Source organism: Salvia hispanica, chromosome 4 (assembly GCF_023119035.1).
Source record: "Salvia hispanica cultivar TCC Black 2014 chromosome 4, UniMelb_Shisp_WGS_1.0, whole genome shotgun sequence".
Classification (NCBI taxonomy): domain Eukaryota; kingdom Viridiplantae; phylum Streptophyta; class Magnoliopsida; order Lamiales; family Lamiaceae; genus Salvia; species Salvia hispanica.
Genome location: NC_062968.1, coordinates 55,019,346 through 55,038,764, shown reverse-complemented (window position 1 = coordinate 55,038,764; position 19,419 = coordinate 55,019,346). Strand labels below are relative to the sequence as shown.

The following is a 19,419-nucleotide window of genomic DNA, read 5'->3' as shown; positions in this document are numbered from 1 at the left end:
GTAAACCTTTTGAGCACATTATCTTCATTCCGTTCTTGCTCATGTGGCCAAGACGACAATGCCATAAATCTGCATTATTTGCTTCACCTGCAAGATCAATGCAATCTTTGGAGTTAGTTGTGGTATACAACGTACCCTCCTTCTTACCTTGAGCTTCTATCATAGCTCCCTTGGTAATCTTCCAATTGCTGCAGCCAAATGTTACCGTGTACCCTTCTGCATCAAGCTGCCCAATCGAAATCAAGTTTCTTTGTAATCCAGGAATGTGTCTGACTCCGTTCAATTTTATTACGGATCCATTGGATGTCACTACCTTCACGTTTCCCTTTCCCACGATATCTAAGGGCTCGACATCAGCCAGATTCCCTAAATCGACAGAAACGTAGTTTTCCATTACCTCCACATTGCTGCATGAATGGAACGACGCTCTAGAATCCAATACACACGATTCCATCAGACTACTCACACTTAGGACCAACGCCTCGCCATCGTCATCTGACATGGTAGCGTTTGCTGTATTCTTCTCTTTCTGATCCTTATTCTTATATTTCTTCGGTGCTTCACACTGATTTCTAAAGTGCCCAAACTCATCACAATTCCAGCATTTAACTCGATCCAAATCCTTCTTGGATTGGCTCCTTCCTCTGGATTTTGATCTTCCACGACTTTGCCTTCCCTTCGATATTGAACTAGAAGTAGAAGATCCTGATTCTTTCCGGCGAACTTCCTCACCAATCATCAGATCTCTTACTCTGTCAACTGTCAGGTTTGTCTCTGCAGCAGTAACTGCTGTCACTGTGCCAGCCCAACTCTCGGGCATAACTCATTGCAAAATTAGGGCACGAATTTCATCAGTGAATTTAATATCAACAGAGTTCAGTTGCGAAGTAATCATGTTGAACTCGTTGAGATGTTGTTGCACCTCCTTTCCCTCTTGCATTCTAAAATTAAACAATCGTCTAATCAGATGTACCTTGTTTGCCGTTGATGGTTTCTGGTACATATCCTCCAAGATCTTCATCATCTCCTTCGTCGACTTTGCTGCAGTCGTGTGATAAGCCACCTCCTTGGACAACGATAGCCTCATCGCGCTCATCGCTTTTCAGTCCAGTAGCTCCCATTCCTCCGGTTCCATCTTTTCGGGTTTGGCTTTTAAAGGTTTCCACAGATCTTTACCGTACAGGTAATCCTCAATTTGCATCTTCCAAAATCCGAAATCAGATCCGTCGAACTTCTCTATAGCAATCTTCCCGTCGATCCCCATCGTGATTTCTGCCTCTGAAACCCTAGGCTCTAGATACCATTTGTTGGGAAATAAACACAAGCAATCACGGATATAAAAGGAGAATGAACACAACAAATTGTTTACCCAGTTCGATACAAAGTGTATCTACGTCTGGGGGCGATGCCAAGCCAGGGATTTCACTATATAATTTTAGGATGATTTTACAATGAGGGTGACATACTTGGATTTTGCTTGGTTTTAGAGAGTAATCTTGCATGGTTTTGATCGTATTTCGTCTATTATCGGATATGATTATGATTACTTCTCTATTATTTTGGTATTTGACAATTTTGTTAAGAATGTGTAGAAAAAGGTACAAAATATGTGGATGTGCAGCAGTCTTGGTTTGAGACAATATTAACTGGAGATTTTGAAGTTCAATCAGCCCCTAATGCATATCAATCTCTTCGTCTTCGAAAGAGCTTCGTGTGGGTATCTTGCACACCTCAATCGGAGTTCGGTAGAAGAAGTTATGGCCGTTATAAGAACACTGCGCGTTCCAGAAAATTTCACGCGGCCGGGTGAATTAACCACCCGGCCGGGTACGGTATTCTGCGCGGAAACCGTCAGAAAGTGGTAAAAATGACCACCCGGCCGGGTGAATTTGCTCTTTATAATTCCACCTGGCCGGGTACGCTATATTGGCTTATTTTTATGCCAAAAACGCGATTTTTTATGGGGGATTAAAAGGAAGAACGCATAGGTTTCATAATTCAACATTCCACCGCCTACCACACACTATACACTTCCCTAAGAACACTTTGAAGAGAGATTTGAAGATTGAAGACTACAAATCGAGAGATTGGAGTCTCTAATCCATAGAATCGTTCCACAGGAGTATCTATTTGCTTTCTTTTATGTATTTGATTGAATCCATTGTTTTGGTTTTCATGAAGAACATGAGTAGCTAATTTTATTGTGGAGTTTTGGTGAAGACTATAATGGATGTTTGTGATTAATTCAAGGACTTCTTTTGATTGCTTAGCTCTTGTGATTCCTTTGTTAATTCTTGTGTCTTTTCAATTCAATTGCTTAGCTACCAATTGAGTTTGTTTACCTTTATAGTTGTAATTGAGAGATACCTATCTAGGTTTGATAAAAGAGTGAGCATCACTTTGATAATCTACACTCGAGAGAGGGGAACCTTAGTGAGGGCTTGGGTCTTTTGTTCTATGGAATTAATCTAAACATATTAGAAGGAGACTTCAATATTAAGGGTTAATCAACGGGGTGAGTACACTCGCGAGGGGGCTCAACCTAGACTAGCGACTTTCCTAGTAATCCTAGAGACATAAAATGGGTAATCGAAGTTGTTGAATCAATCACAATACAATTCCATTGTAGTTGGATCCAAAACTCTACTCTCCTCTTTGTGGTATCTTTTCACTTGTGTTTAATTCCTCTTGTTACTATTAATTCCTTGTTTGTTGTTATATGCTTATAGCAGTGTTAGAACGAAACCATTGCTCTTTGGATTGTCTAGATAGTAGTCGAAATTTGTTCATGGTACTTGAGTTGATACAATCTTGTCTCTGTGGGATACGATACTCTTGCTTGCTAATTGCTACACTAGCCCCGTACACTTGCGGGTATTATTTGTGTTAAAATAAGTTGAGTCAAGTTTTTGGCGCCGTTGCCGGGGACAATTTTGTGTCAATATAGCTTAATATCGTGATAATAATAGAGATTACTAATCTAGATTTTATTTGCTTTATTTTTATTTTTATTTTTGAGTTCTTTAATCTTTGTGTTTGCTTGGGCAGGTTGTATGCACACGCGTTCTAAAGATCCACCTTTAGAGGCAATCGATCTTGAGATCGAAGCATCCAACAGGAAGAGGAACGCACAGAGGAGGTTAAACCAAAGGATTCGGGTATCTTCACCCGGTCATAGGCGTCTTCCTTCTCCTATTCAGAGAACTCCTTCACCTAGTCCATCTCCATTTCCATCTCCCATACAGTACAAGCAGCAGTCTCCAATTTTGATGGAGAACAACGAGGAGAATAATCACAATGAGAACAATAATGAGAACAACGAGGAGAATAACAATGAGAACAATAATGTGGAATATCCCGATCTCGTTGTCCATCAACTTCTTCAGCAAATGGCCAATATGCAAAGGCGTTTAGATGCGCAAAATGTGAGACCAAACCCCGTGCAGAATTTGTTTGCATACAGACGAGTGGCTAACCCACCGATCAACAATGGGGGGATTGCCGCTAACAGCTTTGAATTGAAGCCGGGGTTGATAAACAGGGCAGAAGCACATGCATTTGGTGGAACAGGTTCAGAAGATGCCAACAAGCACTTGACCAAGTTCATACAAATCAGCAACACGGTTAAGGCTAATGGGGTCCCAAATGATCAGATTCGACTCAGACTATTCCCATTCTCTTTGAAGGACGATGCTAGGGATTGGTACGATAACATGGATCCTAACTCGGTCGCTACTTGGGATGCGATGGTTGAGCTTTTCATGGATAAATACTACCCACCTAGCGAGGCACTAAAGTGACAAGCAGAAGTCATCTCCTACGCGATGCAGCCTCAGGAGAATATTGAAGAGGCATGGAAGAGATTAAAATATCTGATGAAGAGATTCCCCAACCACAGTTTAAGCCCGGGACAACAAGTCATAACTTTCTACAGAGGAGCCACTCCAGAGGCAGTGCGCGAATTGAATATGAGTGCAGGGGGGTCACTCCTTAGGTTGGGAGAAGAAGAGTCCCTAAAGGTGATTGAAAGGGTAGCTTCCAACGATGAGGGATGGAAGAATGAGAGAAGCAAGACCTACATGGTAGCATCCACGTCGGACATTGACAGGATGGACATGATGTCCAAGCAGCTAGACTTCTTGACAAACAAGCTAGGCTTCATGGGAACAGAGCTATCTGGGCTCGAAATTAAAGATGTGAATTATGTGCATCACGGCGGCAACAACATGAATTACAACAACTACCGCCAGAATCAAGGAGGTGGTAACTTCAACAACTTTGGAAACAGGGCACATCCCAACTTGTCCTATTGGAATCCTAACAATTCCCTGCAGCCACCACCGGGATTCCAAGTGTCGAATGGTCAAGTCATTGAGACGAAGAAGAATGAGCTTGGAGATGTCTTGATGGCGTTTATGAAGCAAACAGGGGAGTGTATGACCAACTCCGATAAGAGGCTGAAACAGGTAGAGGCAGAGGTGCAAGACTTAAGCACTCACGTGAAGAGTCTTGACAATCAAATGAGTCAGATAGCTCAATCTGTGAGTAAATTACATACTCCCGGCCAATTTCCAGGGCAACCAATTGTGAAGCCCAAAGATTGTAAGGCGATTCATCTTAGGAGTGACAGAAACTATGAGGGTCCTTCTATGCCAGAGACCGCAGTTGAAAAGGAAGTCGAAGCTAAGGAAGTGCCGGAAGAAGAGAAAGAAGAAGAGGAGATAGAGGCGGAGTCACCTAATATGTCATCCGAGGTTCAACCCGAGGCAATTGTTCTACCCAAGCCAAAGGAAGTTAAAATTCCTTTCCCTCAAGTGGTGCAAAAGAGGAAGTTAGATGAAAAGTTTGCGAAATTTCTTGAGATCTTCAAGAGGGTGCACCTCAACATACCTCTCATTGAGGCTCTCCAACAAATGCCCGGCTACCTCAAGTTCTTGAAAGAGATTATGTCCAAGAAGAAGAAGTTGGTTGATTATGAAACCGTGAGCTTGACCGAGAATTGTAGTGCAATCATCCAACAAAAGATGCCGGCAAAGAGGAAGTCTTCGAAAGAGCTTCAACATCTCTTGTGTGATCGGGAATGATAGACAAACTAAGGCCTTGTGTGATTTGGGGGCAAGCATAAATCTTATGCCCCTAAGCTTCTTCCGGAAGTTGAAGTTCGGTGTCTTGAAGCCACTATCACTCTTCAAATGGCGGATAAATCCAACAAGTTCCCCAATGGAATCCTAGAGAATGTATTGGTGAGAGTGAATGATTTTATCTTCCCGGTGGACTTTGTAGTTTTGGACATGAAGGAGGATCCAAATGTCCCCCTTATCCTTGGAAGGTCATTCCTTGCTACAGGGAAGGCTCTAATTGATGTCACTAAGGGAGAACTTACCCTTCGACATGGAAATAAGACGGCCATCCTTTCTATGTTAGATAAGATGAAACGCCAAGAAATGGAAAAATCAATGAGGGTGGAAGTTAAGGCATTGGAGGTTGAAGAATGCAAGGTGGTACAAGAGGCATATGTGAAAGTCAAGGATGATACTAAATTGGCACAAGGTGTATTTATAGAAATTGTTGTTGGGAAAAATGTTAAGCATATTTGGTGGAAGAAGCGGTTGAACAAGCTTTATGTGGCTGCACGAGCTAAGACGGTCCCCGATAAAATTGTTAGAGTAAGGTTGGACCGTTGAAACAAAGCTTGCAATGCGTCGAGCCAACGACGATAACCAAAGGCACTATAGGGAAGGTAACCCCTAGTAGGTAACTTTTGATTTGTTTTCGTTTTAGTTTGTCTATTATATAAGTCTCCCTTCTCCACCAACTTTTCAACCTTATTCTTTGCATAATCTTGAATAAGTTTGGGGGGGTGATATGGTGGATAGTGAGCCTTATGAGATACTTTGTTGTTTTAATTTGATTAGTTGTCTTTTGTTGCCTTGTATTGTACAGTAATTAGTGTTGATTCATTTGATGCATGGTTAAACTAAAACCAATGGTTCAATACTTTTAACCTTGAAGAGAACTGGTCAATCCCGGCTTGAAACCGTTGACCAGTGTTGGATGAACCATAACCGCAAGTCCGCGAATGCTAACTATTTAGTCCGGTTATAGGTCCGGTTCTAAATTTTTTGTCCGTGAATCGGTCGGCTTAGCCAATTTTTAATCCAAATCATATCGAGACAAAATCTCTGAATTACGGCCACCACTGCCGCCATGACCAAATCGACCAAATTATTTATCTCTCTTTCTCTAACTTCGACCAAAATTTGTGAACTCTAGAGTCACGTAGTATGCAAGAGGCACTTCACGTCTTCACCCACAGTCAAAATCATAACTAGTCAGTCCACTAGCCTGAACATTAGTATTAGTATGATATTATCCGCTTCAGGCAAAGTCCTTACGGTTTTGCTCTTGGAGTACTATCCTAAAAGGCCTCATACTAGTGGAGTTGGGGTATGCTTAACTCTTACTCACCCTCTGACGTGGGATATGGTTTGCTAGCTAATATATACTCCCCAATATATACTCATCTTTGTCTTCTGGTTATAAGAAATCTAGCTAACAATGAAAATCTCCTCACATAAAGATCTAAATGTTTGTCCCACATACTAGCTAATGCAGTGAAGAGTGATCACGACTTTTCATAAGAGGGCAGACGGAATAAAAAAATTGTATTAGTGCCACTTATCTTATTCCAACCATTGAATTGATTTTTCCAGGATACTCAAGAGAAGATAATTTAAGGAATAAAAAAAAGCAGCTCCAAAAAACATAAATGGCGGATGCTATAATTTCAGAAGTGGTGGGGAGAATTGCAACTATCTTAGAAGATAAGATTCGGTATGAAGTCAATTTGGTTAGAGGCGTGAAGGATGAGCTTCAAAATCTTTCCAAGAAGTTCAACACGATCCGAGAGGTGTTGGATGATGCAGAAAAGAGAGGAGTTAAAGATCAAAGTGTCAAGAGTTGGTTGAAGAAGCTCAAAGCTACTGCTTATGAGATGGAGGATATTTTGGATGAATGGAACTATTCTCTTCTCAAAGATAAGATGGAAGCTTCGGCTGAGCCTGAGCCTGAGCAAAAGATAGGGTGCTCCTTCATCAGATGTTCTTGTTTATGTTTCAAGAAAGTTTCTGTTCGTCATGACATTGCCAAGAAAATAGAAAATGTGAAAGCTATGCTTGAACAGATTTACAAGGAGAGAAATGACTTTAATTTTGTCATCTCTCTGCCTACAACTGATCCTGTGCCGCTGCCTGAGTCTCAAAGAGAACAATCCACATCTTCAATTGACTTCAATGATATCCATGGGTCTGGCATATTTAAGAAAAGGGATGACATAGTGAAGAATATGGCGCTTAATGGTGGTAATACTCAAATTCTATCTATAGTAGGGACAGGGGGGCTTGGGAAGACGACCCTCGCCAAGCTTATTTTTAACCATCCCCACTTCGATAAGAATTGGTTAAAAATTTGGGTATGTGTCTCAAAACCTTTTGTTGTAGCTGTGGTTGCCAAAAATATTGTTGAGCTTGTGGGAAAGGAAAAGATTCCTCCAAATAACGACCAAAAAGAATTGGCATTACAAAAACTAAAAGCATCAGTTTCAGGAAAAAAGTATATTCTAGTCCTTGATGATGTTTGGACAGAAGACGAAGACAAATGGAAGGACCTGAAAATCAATCTCGGATATGGTGCAGCAGGGAGTAAAATTTTGGTGACAACGAGAAATGAAGGAGTGGCAAAGATGATGGGTACCTTAGACGATGATATCTATCACCCAAAAGAGCTTAATTCTGAAGAGTGTTGGTCATTATTGTGTGCCTCATCTCTTGCAGGAAAAAGCAAGGAGGAATATAAAAAATTTGAAAATGTGGGCAAGAAAATAGCTAGCAAGTGTAAGGGATTGCTGCTGCAGTTATTTTGGGGAGACTTTTGCGGCTCAAGGATTTGGAAGAGTGAAATATGGCAATTGAATAACGAGGAAGTCAAGCTTTTTCCACATTTGGTTTTGAGCTACAATGAATTGTCCCCTGTTCTCAAGCGTTGTATTTCATATTGTGTCGTCTATCCTAAAGATCACCGAATGCATGCGGGGACTCTTATAGAAGAGTGGATGGCACTAGGTTATATACGCTCTGATAGTGGAAATGGTGCATTGGAACTCAAAGGGCGAGAGAACTTGAGAAATTTAGCAATGCGTAGTTTGTTTCAAGACATTGAGAAAAGTGAGTTGGGGGATGAGATAGAATGGTGTAAAATGCATGATATAGTACATGATTTTGCTCTATTTCTTAGGAAGAAAGATGACAAGGAGAGTAGTTGTCAAGTTTGTGAGTCTTCATTGATTTCTCATGTCCAAGAATATCAGAGTCTACCGTTGGATTACAAACCTCCTGTTGATGAAAGAGACAGAATTTGTCATGTTTGTGGTTGCATGAAAAGTCTTAGGGTGTTAAGAACGACAAGAATTTACAGTACTATTCCACTAGGAATAGAAACGTTAATCCACTTGAGATGGTTGGATTGTAGTTATACTGCATTGTCAAAGGATGGCCTCGAAGTCGTATGTAGGCTTTATTTCTTGCAAACTCTTCTCTTATCACATTGCGAGCTAACAGAGATTCCACAATAAATTGAGAATTTGGTTCAGTTAAGACGACTTGAGTTAAGTTGGAATAAAGAAATAAAGGAGTTACCAAAGAGTATGTGCAAAGTGGTTGAATTGCGAACTCTTTCCTTAAAAGGCTGCTTTCTAAAAGAGATTCCACGAGAAAATGGGAATTTGGTGCAGTTAAGACAACTCAACTTAAGTTGGAATGATGAATTAGAGGAGTTACCAGAGAGCTTGTATAGTTTGGTTAAATTGCAATCTCTTTCCTTGAAATGCTGCTTTCTAAAAGAGATTCAGAAAGAAATCGGGAATTTGCTGCTGTTAAGAGAACTTGACTTAAGTAGGAATTATGGAATGAAGGAGTTACCAGAGAGCATTTGTAGTTTGGTTGAACTGCAAATCTTAAAGATTAAAGGCACTGATATCAACTGTGTGCCTGAAGCATTAGGTGAGTTAAGTAATCTCCACACACTGGAACTGTGTCCATTCAAAGTTGGAAGTCAGTACAACAAGTTGGGTTTTCTGAAAAATTTACACCGTCATCTTATTGGATCTCTAGATTTCAAAATCTACTTAAGTAGTATGAGTGAAATGGCGGAATTGGTTGAGGATGCTCGACAAGAGAAATTGAAGACACTCCTTCAAAAACTCGAAACACTCTCACTATCTTTCGACGTTACGATGAATGAAACGGAGCAATCATCATCATCAATGTGGATGGAGGTAGTAGAAGCTCTCGTGCCCCATTTCAAATTGGAGAAACTGGAAATCAGTGAATATAAGGGCTCCATGCTTCCGCATTGGATGTCATCAACCCTCAACTTTATAAAAGAGATAGATTTGACTGATTAGAGTGAGGTGTCATCATTGCTGACTATGGGAAAACTACCTTTGTTGGAAAATCTCTGGATTTGGGAAGTGGAGAAATTGGAGTTGGTTGGACGGGAGTTTTTAGGAATAGAATCTTCATCTGGTGATGAGGATGTTGTTGTTGCATTTCCCAAACTCAAATATCTGTATTTTTATTACTGCTCTAAATGGGAGGAGTGGGAGGACATAACAGAGGAAGAAGAAGAATCTGCGGCCATCTCCATCATGCCATGTCTCACTAAGTTGACTATCACTGGTTGTACGAGTTTGAAGAAGCTGCCGCATCGCCTCCTGCATAAAGTCTCCTCGTCTTTGCAGTACTTGAGTATCTATGGTTCATCTGAGCTACTAAAAACATACGGAGAGGGCAAGGAAGATCCAGCTTGGGGATCCATATCCCAACATAATCCCAAACTTCAACTTCACGCATAGGTCTAATGCAAATATTTATTATGCTTTTCTGTTTGTTTTACTTGTGAGATTGAATTTGGGATTGTGATATGTATTTTTCTTCTTTGATTGTGTATATCTTTTTTAGATGGATACTCTTTTTCCGTCATGGTGTTTTTCTCTTTGGGGTTTTTGGCCATGAAGGTTTTAATGAGGTTCGGCCTTGAGTGATCGTTCTGTGTTCTCCAAGGTTTAGGTTTTGTTAAATAATGAATATTTTCAATTTTAGTACATATAGGATCATTAGGATTACCAAAATACATACTCCCCTTTTCTAAGAACATGAACTTTGGAAAATGCACTGATTTTTAATAAAAGAATTTGGATAGAGTATATGTACTAGTTGTTAGGTTTGGTATACTGAAAAGCATGTTTCGAGCAGTTTCGCGCGAATAGAATATTGCTTGTATACGTAAAACTCTACAATCCACTTTTAACCCGATTCAGTATTATTCGAGCAGTCTCGCACGAATAGAATCACTATTATTATTACATTGTGTTTGCTTGTGTATTTATAAGATGTTTTATAAACATTTAAATGTATAAAAAGCAAGCAAAGTCTAAGTCTTTTGCTTAGTAGACCGGTTGTGGGCGGCGTCCACTTTAAGGTAACACGGTCAGATCTATGCAATGCTTTGCAAAAGAAAAAGATGAATTTCACAACCTAGATAGGCTTTGGCTACCTATCGTGAAAGGTTGCAATGTCAGTCCGCATATTTCTAAGCCTTACTGAAATAAGATGACATTAGTGTGGTATAGCACTGAACGGATCTAACAGCAAGACGTGTCTTTATGCTATCAACTGAAAGACTAGGTCTTGATAAAATACTATTTCTTAATCTACATATATTAGCATTGAGCATACGGTATTGATTATGCACTACTTTGACTTATCAAATGGTGCGGGTTTTTTGCAACCCAATAATCCCGATATATTGGGTAGTGGTGATTAATATCTAGCGGTGCTAGGATTGCTATTATGTTGAAATGTGCGCGAGGTGAGTCTCGTTCGGTAATGTCCTCAAGAGGAGCTCGAACAAGGTTTTATTATTCGGAAAACTGGCCAGTTGGAGTTTTATTACTTTATGAATAATAAATAAATGTTTCTTGCTAAGTCTACTATTGGAATTAGTAAGATGTTAATTAATTAAGTCCATAGCAGACATTAATTAATTAATGGACATTTATATCTTAAGCGCGGAAATAAATAATAAACAAAGTGGAAACTCGGATTACTTGTAATTTTGGATTTGGATGGGGAGAGTTCTATATTACTGGTCTCGTAATATTCCAATATAAGCTTGTATTAAATTGTGGGTTCAATTTAATTAGTAAAAAGCTAATTGGGGGAGCCCATATCCAAAACCTTCCATAGATCCTTGTCTGGGCCCAAAAGGAACTTAATATAAATAGAAGAATAAATGAGACAGAACAATTATTATTTTCATTCACATGAAATTTTCGTCCCTTCTCTAGGAAGGAGAACGAAATTTTCAGCTCCTCCGTGAGGAATTTTCTGTCTTCTTTATTCGAGTCTTAGTATTTTGATGAGATCAGCCCACCTTGATATCGAGATACAGTTCGGGAACCAGAGAGAAGATCCGTGGTTTAGTATTGAAGATCATCACGTGGAGAAAGCGCGAGCAATCGACGATTCTTTGGAGAATAAAAATCGGTAACTCTAAACCGTAGAATTCATGTTTTAGGATTTACTATCTTTGAGCATGAATTATTTGCGTTCTAGCATGCAATTATCTGTTTAACATGTGAATTATTTAATAGGATAATCGGTCAAACAGATCCGTGTCTGATTTATTTGCTTTGTACAAGTCTTCCACTGTGCAAGGGGCACCAAACCCCATCAATTGGTATCAGAGCCAATTTTTTTGCTATGATTACGTGGATTAATTTCATGTTATATGAGTTGCTTGAACACATACGTTTCTTTGTTCGGTTCGTGTTTTATTGGTTACGTATCTGTTCGAATACGAAGAACAAGCAGAAGCGACGAAGCCGAACAAATTTAAATCAATTTGGTCGATGGAATCCAATTCCAATCTTTAATGATTACATGGTGTTAATTGAATTTTTCATATTTTATTTGTGACGTGATTTACGTATTGTAATCATTATTTTTTTTTAAAAATTGTGATTACGTGAATGTTTGTTTTTCAATTAACTATGTTCATCATATCGGTACATTAATTGTACGTGAATTGGAAATTGGAGTTGTCCTCTTCGTTGCTGTTACATGAATTGCGGGATATACCCAACCAATTCGATTCGAAATCGTGGCGGTCTGTTCGGGATTTGCGGAGATAACCGCAAGAGATCAGGCATGTGCATGACAAAGTCAGCGTTGAAGCAGACTGGAGGTCCTCGTGAGTCCACGTGCAGCAGCGGCGCCTGCAAGGGACGGGCTGCCGGAAACAAGTCAGCGGCTGTGGATTCAGTGGGAGTCAAACCGAGCCATGCCAGGTTCGGTCAAGATCACTTCGCTTTCCAAAATTAAATTAAGGTTTCCTAACTCTTGGAATTAATTTTGGAAATAATTCAAGAATAATTTAGAAATAAGATTTGAATATATCTTTTGTAGATTCTATATATTATAAAAGATTTGATTTTATATTAAATCATATATTAATTATAAATTTTATCCTTATTTTATGGATTTGTAGGGATTTAATTCCTAGATGAATCACAGTTAAATTTGGATATTGACAATCTAATTTTTTATTTATATCCTATGGATTAATGTGAATTTGTCCTTAGACAAATCCTAGTTGGATTTATTCTTATCCCATGAGTTTATATGAATTTATTCATAGATAAATTCTAGATAGATTTGGATAGTGATAATATAATATTTTATTCATATCTTATAGATTTAAATGGATTTGTTCATAGATAAATCTTGGATAGATTTGAATAATTATAATATAATATTATTTGATTATGTGGATTTATATGGATTTTCCTCCAAGATAAATCCTAGATGAATTAGGATTAATATTAATGTTAATCTATTTTTATCCTATGGATTTGAATAGATTTAAATCTATTAAGACAAATCTTAGATGGATTAAAATAAGTATTAATCCAAGTTATCCTTATCTTTTTGATTTATATCCTAGATAGATTAGGGTAAACATGATATATAAGAAAATCCTTATTTAATTGGATTTAGATAAATTTATTTATCTAAGAAATCCTAAGTAATATTTGATATATTCTAGATGTCTATTCTAAATAGTATCAAGATTTGTATAAATCTTGGTTGATAGGATTTTATTTTTATCTTAAGGATTATGATGGGATTGTTTCTATCTAGTAATATCCTAGTACGATTTAAATAATGATAATCCTATATCAACGTTATCTTGAATTGTAGGATTTGATTTTATCGAAATAAAATCTAGAATAATCCTAAATGGATTTAGATAGTTAACTCTATCTTCTTGATAAATCCTAAATAAATTTGGATAATTATTATCCAATATAAAACATAATTATTTAATTGATTCTCCCTTGACTAGATTAAATAATTTTTTATAATTATCATGTGTGTTAAAATGTCATGCATTAAATTGATTTATCTGTTTATTTGGTGTTTATCTATTTTAAGTGGATTATCTGCTTTATCTGCTTATGTGATAATTATGCAAAAACCATACAAAATATCTAAGTGATGATTACAACAAGTGCGTTGTATACGGTCTCCATCGGTTGGTCTGCCAAATTTTGTGAAGCCGATTTTCTAATATTATCGCCACCTACAGAGTAGGGACAATAATCCTATGAAAACAGCAAGTTCATAAGGGCGGACTTCTCAAATAATAAATAGAATGAACTAGAAAGTGGTTCCCAATATTATTGCCACCTACAGAGTGGGGACAATAATCCTAAGGAACTGCGAGTTTCAGGGTTCAATAAGAATTTATGAGATAGCTTGGTTTTGTTGTCAGCACATGAACATTGTTATGGAAGTGTGTTGTAGAAATAAAATTCTGTAATGCTAAATCTGATGGTCATGCTTAGGCAAAGATTAGGCGTATCAACCTCCAAAGGAGGAAGCAATTGATGCGTCGGTGTTGTGACCAGTAAAATTGTCAAAATTTTAATGTGTATTAACCTCCAGAGGAGGATACAATTTATTAATTTTGTTGTTGTAAGATACATAATTGTTTTGTGGTTATTTGTGATTATGTATTGAGCATGAGTATGTGATAATAAGTTTATTTGCCAAATCTTCATTATGTCATTTAATATTTGTCTGCGATCCTTAAAGAAAGAAAACTCGAATGCCTAAATTATGTAGACCGGAAACGAATATGGATAAGTTTCTCATCGCTGAAAACCTTGAGTTTATACTCAATGATTCATGTCCTCCATTTCCTCGACATAATTCCACGAAGAATGTTCGAGAATGCATTATGCATGTACTTGACAAGCTCTTTGAGGAATAAGGTCAAACTATTTTCCTTTAAGTAGCTCGACAAGTCTTGGTTAATGACGATGAAAGATGGATATCAATAGAATCTGTCAAGATGATTCGATTGGAATATCCTAGAGTAACAGAATATTTTGAGAATCTTTTGATCACTCAAATAGTTTCTGACACAAGTCATCGCCTAAAGTAACAAGAAATGACTACACGAAGGTTTAACTGAAAAGTAGAAAATCTTCAGAATAATAGTCGTTATGTTAATGTTAGAGGAAAGTAACATGATAGATGACAAATTCAGAAAGGATGCATTTTTCTTAAGTCCTAGTTCAAAACAAAAGACTAGATATGGAAATGGGAGAGCCTGGATTGTCATCGAAGTTTGTTTAAAGCGAGAAAAGATGCTTTGTGAGTTGGATTGACCTATTTTATAGAAGGACAATGACTTACATGACAATGCAACTTCTAAGTAAGAGATCTTGATCCAGTTAGTTTTTTGTTGCAGTGGGAGCTATTAATGCTCAACTATTGTTTTATGGTTGATGCTTAAGGCATCATAGTATTAAAATAATAATTGCGACAAGGTTGAGTATTAAACAACACATCAACTTCTTAAATAAGGAATGATAAAGTATTTATGGCTCTTAGTCTTAAGGCCAAGAAAATACTTAGCAATTGTTCGAACTGATCTAGACTATCAAGATTTTAACAATTTGTTTGTTAAATAGCTTGAAAGTCGAGAATGTCTGTTTGATGCACTATGAGTTAGAATCGTTTGATTCAGAATACTTATAAAAGTGCAATATAGAAAGACTAGCGAGTCTTAATGGTTTACACCATAAGAAGATAAGCAAAGGGTTATGATCAGTAGTGGGAGTCTAATCTCCATTAACGGATCCAAGCATTCATCTAGTGAATGGGATAGTTATGAAAGAAGGAATCGAAGTCTTTCTAAGACAAGTTTGATTAAGAGATGAGTTGTACTCATTAAAATCTTATCATTGATGGGATAAACATTAAAGAAACTACCAACATCAATACCTTCTACAAAACACGAGTTGTGGACTAGAGCGTCTCTAGTCTAGCACATCTCAAGGTGTAATGTTGTTCCAACACGTGTTGGAAAAGTGTCCAAGAAATTGGAGTTGTGTACTAAGGCATGTTTTAAGGTTTGTCCCAAATGATGTAAGGTTATAAGTTCTGTAATCTTCAAAGATATAATTCTTGTATGAAGATCAAGAGATGAACTACAAGCCTAACAGCGTGATAACTCTCAAAATAAAGAGAGAGATATCGGATTTTCCACATTACCAAGAAGTCATACCATTAGAAACTTTTGCACTAATAAAATCAACTTCATTACCTATGATTGTGAGAACCAGGTCGTAGTGGGAGTGTTCTTAGGAACATAACAAGTTCATGGGTCTAAGAGTGTCGTAAGACTCAGTCTTAGATCAACTTGAACATAATCCCTTTAGCTACAATGTAGTATTGGTTCATTTGGATATTCATCCTTGAAAAGGTGATAGATTCCAAACTACAATCTAAGATAGACAACATGTTTTACAAGACTTGCAAAACTACCTATAGGCTGTGTCAGTCAGTGGGAGCTAGTATATTTGCAAGTGTAAATATGGATCTCAAAAGGCTAGACAATGACAATGGGTTATGCCCAAAGAGAGCTTCTCGCTATCGTTGTGCCAGGATTTATTCGATCCTATTGTCTATTAGAACTTACATAAATTAGAATGTATGTATTATGATTGTCAAGATAGCCTTCTATAAATAGAAGTCTTGAGGAAATCATCTACTAGAACATTCTAATGGATATGTAATTAAGGGCAAGAAACGCATGATTGGAAGCTTATAAAGACCTTCGTGGTCTTAGGCAAGCATCTAAATCAGAGTATATGTGTTTTATCAAAATTGTCAAATGTCTGGAATTTGACTTTTGCCCATAGCAGTGCTGTAAGCACAAGGAAGTTGAAAATGCATTACATATGGTATTATTGGTACTCTACGATGATGAAATCTACAAAAGTTGCAAACAACTAAGATTAGCATCTGGCGTAGGAAACTGGTTGTCTACCCAGTTTAAGATAAATGATTTAAGAGAAACTAATTACATTCTTAGCATCTAAGTCCTTTTACATTGCTAGAAGAATGTTGAGATTCTCTTAGGAATCCTATATCTATACATTGCTTGGAACATTTTAGCATTAGAAATTCCATGAAAAGGTTTATACCTTTCAATATGAAATTGTCTTGTCTCTAGTCAAGTGTCGTTTGACGCTTAGTGAGATTAAGAATAATGAGACTAGTGTTGGAGATAGATGTCTCATGTATGCTATAATGTGTACTAAGTTTGATATTAGTTGTGTTTTTGCATAGCAAGTATATATCATATTAACCATGGCAAAGGATTTTGATTGAGGTAATGAATATACCCTAGTGCTTGAGAAAGGCTAGTAACTATATTCTAGTTTACCGGTCATTCATGTAATGTCCTTGGGGTTACACTGACTTAGTTTTATGACTAATCAGTGATCGAGTAAGTCATCCTCTAAATATGTGTTTAATTTAGGAATATCTTCCTAATAGCTTTAATCGTAAGTTTGAGTATGCCTATGAGTATTATTTTAAATTACTCTAGTGAAGGCTAACTCGAGTGACACACGAGTTTATTAAGCTAAACAATCACATATGGGGATGAAATTAATTAAAGATCAAGTACGCAACAAAGACATTATGGTGAAAAAGATATAATCAGAGAACAACCAAGCAGATTTTTCTTTCACCTTGTGAAATGAATGGTAGTTCGATATATCTAGTATCAATACCTGCTTTGTGTATAAGTGGGAGAGTTTTTGGCAATGGGTATACTCGAAAGCATGTTTTGAGTATAAGTGGGAGATTGTTAGGATTGGTATACTGAAAGCATGTTTCGAGCAGTTTCGCGCGAATAGAATATTGCTTGTATACGTAAAACTCTACAATCCACTTTTAACCCGATTCAGTATTATCACTATTATTACATTGTGTTTGCTTGTGCATTTATAAGATGTTTTATAACCATTTAAATGTATAAGAAGCAAACAAAGTCTAAGTCTTTTGCTTAGTAGTCCGGTTGTGGGCGGCGTCCATTGTAAGGTAACACGGTCAGATCTATGCAATGCTTTGCAAAAGAAAAAGATGAATTTCACAACCTAGATAGGCTTTGGCTACCTATCGTGAAAGGTTGTAATGTCAGTCCGCATATTTCTAAGCCTTACCGAAATAAGATGACATTAATGTGGTATAGCACTGAACGGATCTAACAGCAAGACGTGTCTTTATGCTATCTACTGAAAGACTAGGTCTTGATAAAATACTATTTCTTAATCTACATATATTAGCATTGAGCATACGGTATTGATTATGCACTACTTTGACTTATCAAATGGTGCGGGTTTTTCGCAACCCAATAATCCTGATATATTGGGTAGTGGTGATTAATATCTAGCGGTGCTAGGATTGCTATTATGTTGGAACGTGCGCGAGGTGAGTCTCGGTTTGATAATGTCCTCAAGAGGAGCTCGAACAAGGTTTTATTATTCGGAAAACTGGCCAGTTGGAGTTTTATTACTTTATGAATAATAAATAAATGTTTCTTGCTAAGTCTACTCTTGGAATTAATAAGATGTTAATTAATTAAGTCCGTAGCAAACATTAAGTAATTAATGGACATTTATATCTTAAGCGCAGGAAATAAATAATAAACAAAGTGGAAACCCGGATTACTTGTAATTTCGGATTTGGATGGGGAGAGTTCAATATTACTTCGGTAGTGGCTGCTCGTAATATTCCAATATAAGCTTGTATTAAATTGTGAGTTCAATTTAATTAGTAAAAAGCTAATTGGGGGAGCTCATATCCAAAACCTTCCATAGATCCCTGTCTGGGCCCAAAAGGAACTTAATATAAATAGGAGAATAAATGAGACAGAACAATTATTATTTTCATTCACATGAAATTTTCGTCCCTTCTCTCTAGGAAGGAGAACGAAATTTTCAGCTCCTCCTCCGTGAGGAATTTTCTGTCTTCTTTATTCGAGTCCTAGTATTTTGATGAGATCAGCCCATCCTGATATTGAGATACAGTTCGGGAACCAGAGAGAAGATCCGTGGTTTAGTATTGAAGATCATCACGTGGAGAAGGCGCGAGCAATCGACGATTCTTTGGAGAATCAAAATCGGTAACTCTAAACCGCAAAATTCATGTTTTAGGATTTACTATCTTTGAGCATGAATTATTTGCGTTCTAGCGTGCAATTATCTGTTTAACATGTGAATTGATTAATCGCATAATCGGTCAAATAGATCTATGTCTGATTTATTTGCTTTATACAAGTCTTCCGCTGTGAAGGGGCACCAAACCCCATCACTAGTATAGTAGCTTTAAATTTCATTAGCACGTTAGCCAATTCGAAATATGAATATTTATTATTGGATTAAGGAATTTGTAATCCAATTAAATTCAAAGTAGATTAGTTCGTAACTTAGGTAAATGAGTAAGTCTAACTCAAAATTTAATGGGTTGAACATTACGCATATTTTGTTACTCCGTCCGTTCAAAAAAAAATAATCTCATTTATGAACGAGACAAGTTTTAATGAGAAATTAGTAAATAGTAAGAGAGAATGAGAAAAAGTGGGTAAAATAAGAGAGATATGGTGAAAATATAAGTAAAGTAAAAGAGAGGAGAGAGAAATTTTCCATTTATAGAAATAAAACTATTTTTCAAAAGTTTTAGAAAACTGACTAGAATTTGATGAAATTTGATAGATGTTTTTAGGCAATTTGGTCTTTGCAAAAATGTAAATTTACTCGATTTTGTTTCTTCATTTAAAGCGTGTAATCTATCTTGTCTTATATAAAACATTGAATAGGTGTTTACTTGATCTTCTCCTATAAACATTAATCAGAATAATATACTCCTACAACAAAAATGTAAACTTTTTAAGAATATAACTAAAATAATATATTTAATTTTGTGCTATGTTTGGTAC

At 37.1% G+C, this 19,419-nt stretch overlaps 2 protein-coding genes across 2 annotated transcripts; both read left to right on the top strand.

Annotated features, from left to right (window-relative positions):
• Positions 1–3,824: 3,824 nt before the first annotated feature.
• On the top strand, positions 3,825–5,084 carry LOC125221430. Its single transcript, XM_048123549.1, has one exon. The coding sequence runs from the start codon at positions 3,825–3,827 to the stop codon at positions 5,082–5,084; it is 1,260 nt and encodes a 419-aa protein (XP_047979506.1).
• Positions 5,085–6,769: 1,685 nt separating this feature from the next.
• LOC125221429 (disease resistance protein RGA2-like) lies at positions 6,770–8,629 on the top strand. The gene has a single exon (XM_048123548.1). It carries the CDS (start codon positions 6,770–6,772, stop codon positions 8,627–8,629), a length of 1,860 nt encoding a protein of 619 aa, XP_047979505.1.
• Positions 8,630–19,419: the final 10,790 nt, after the last annotated feature.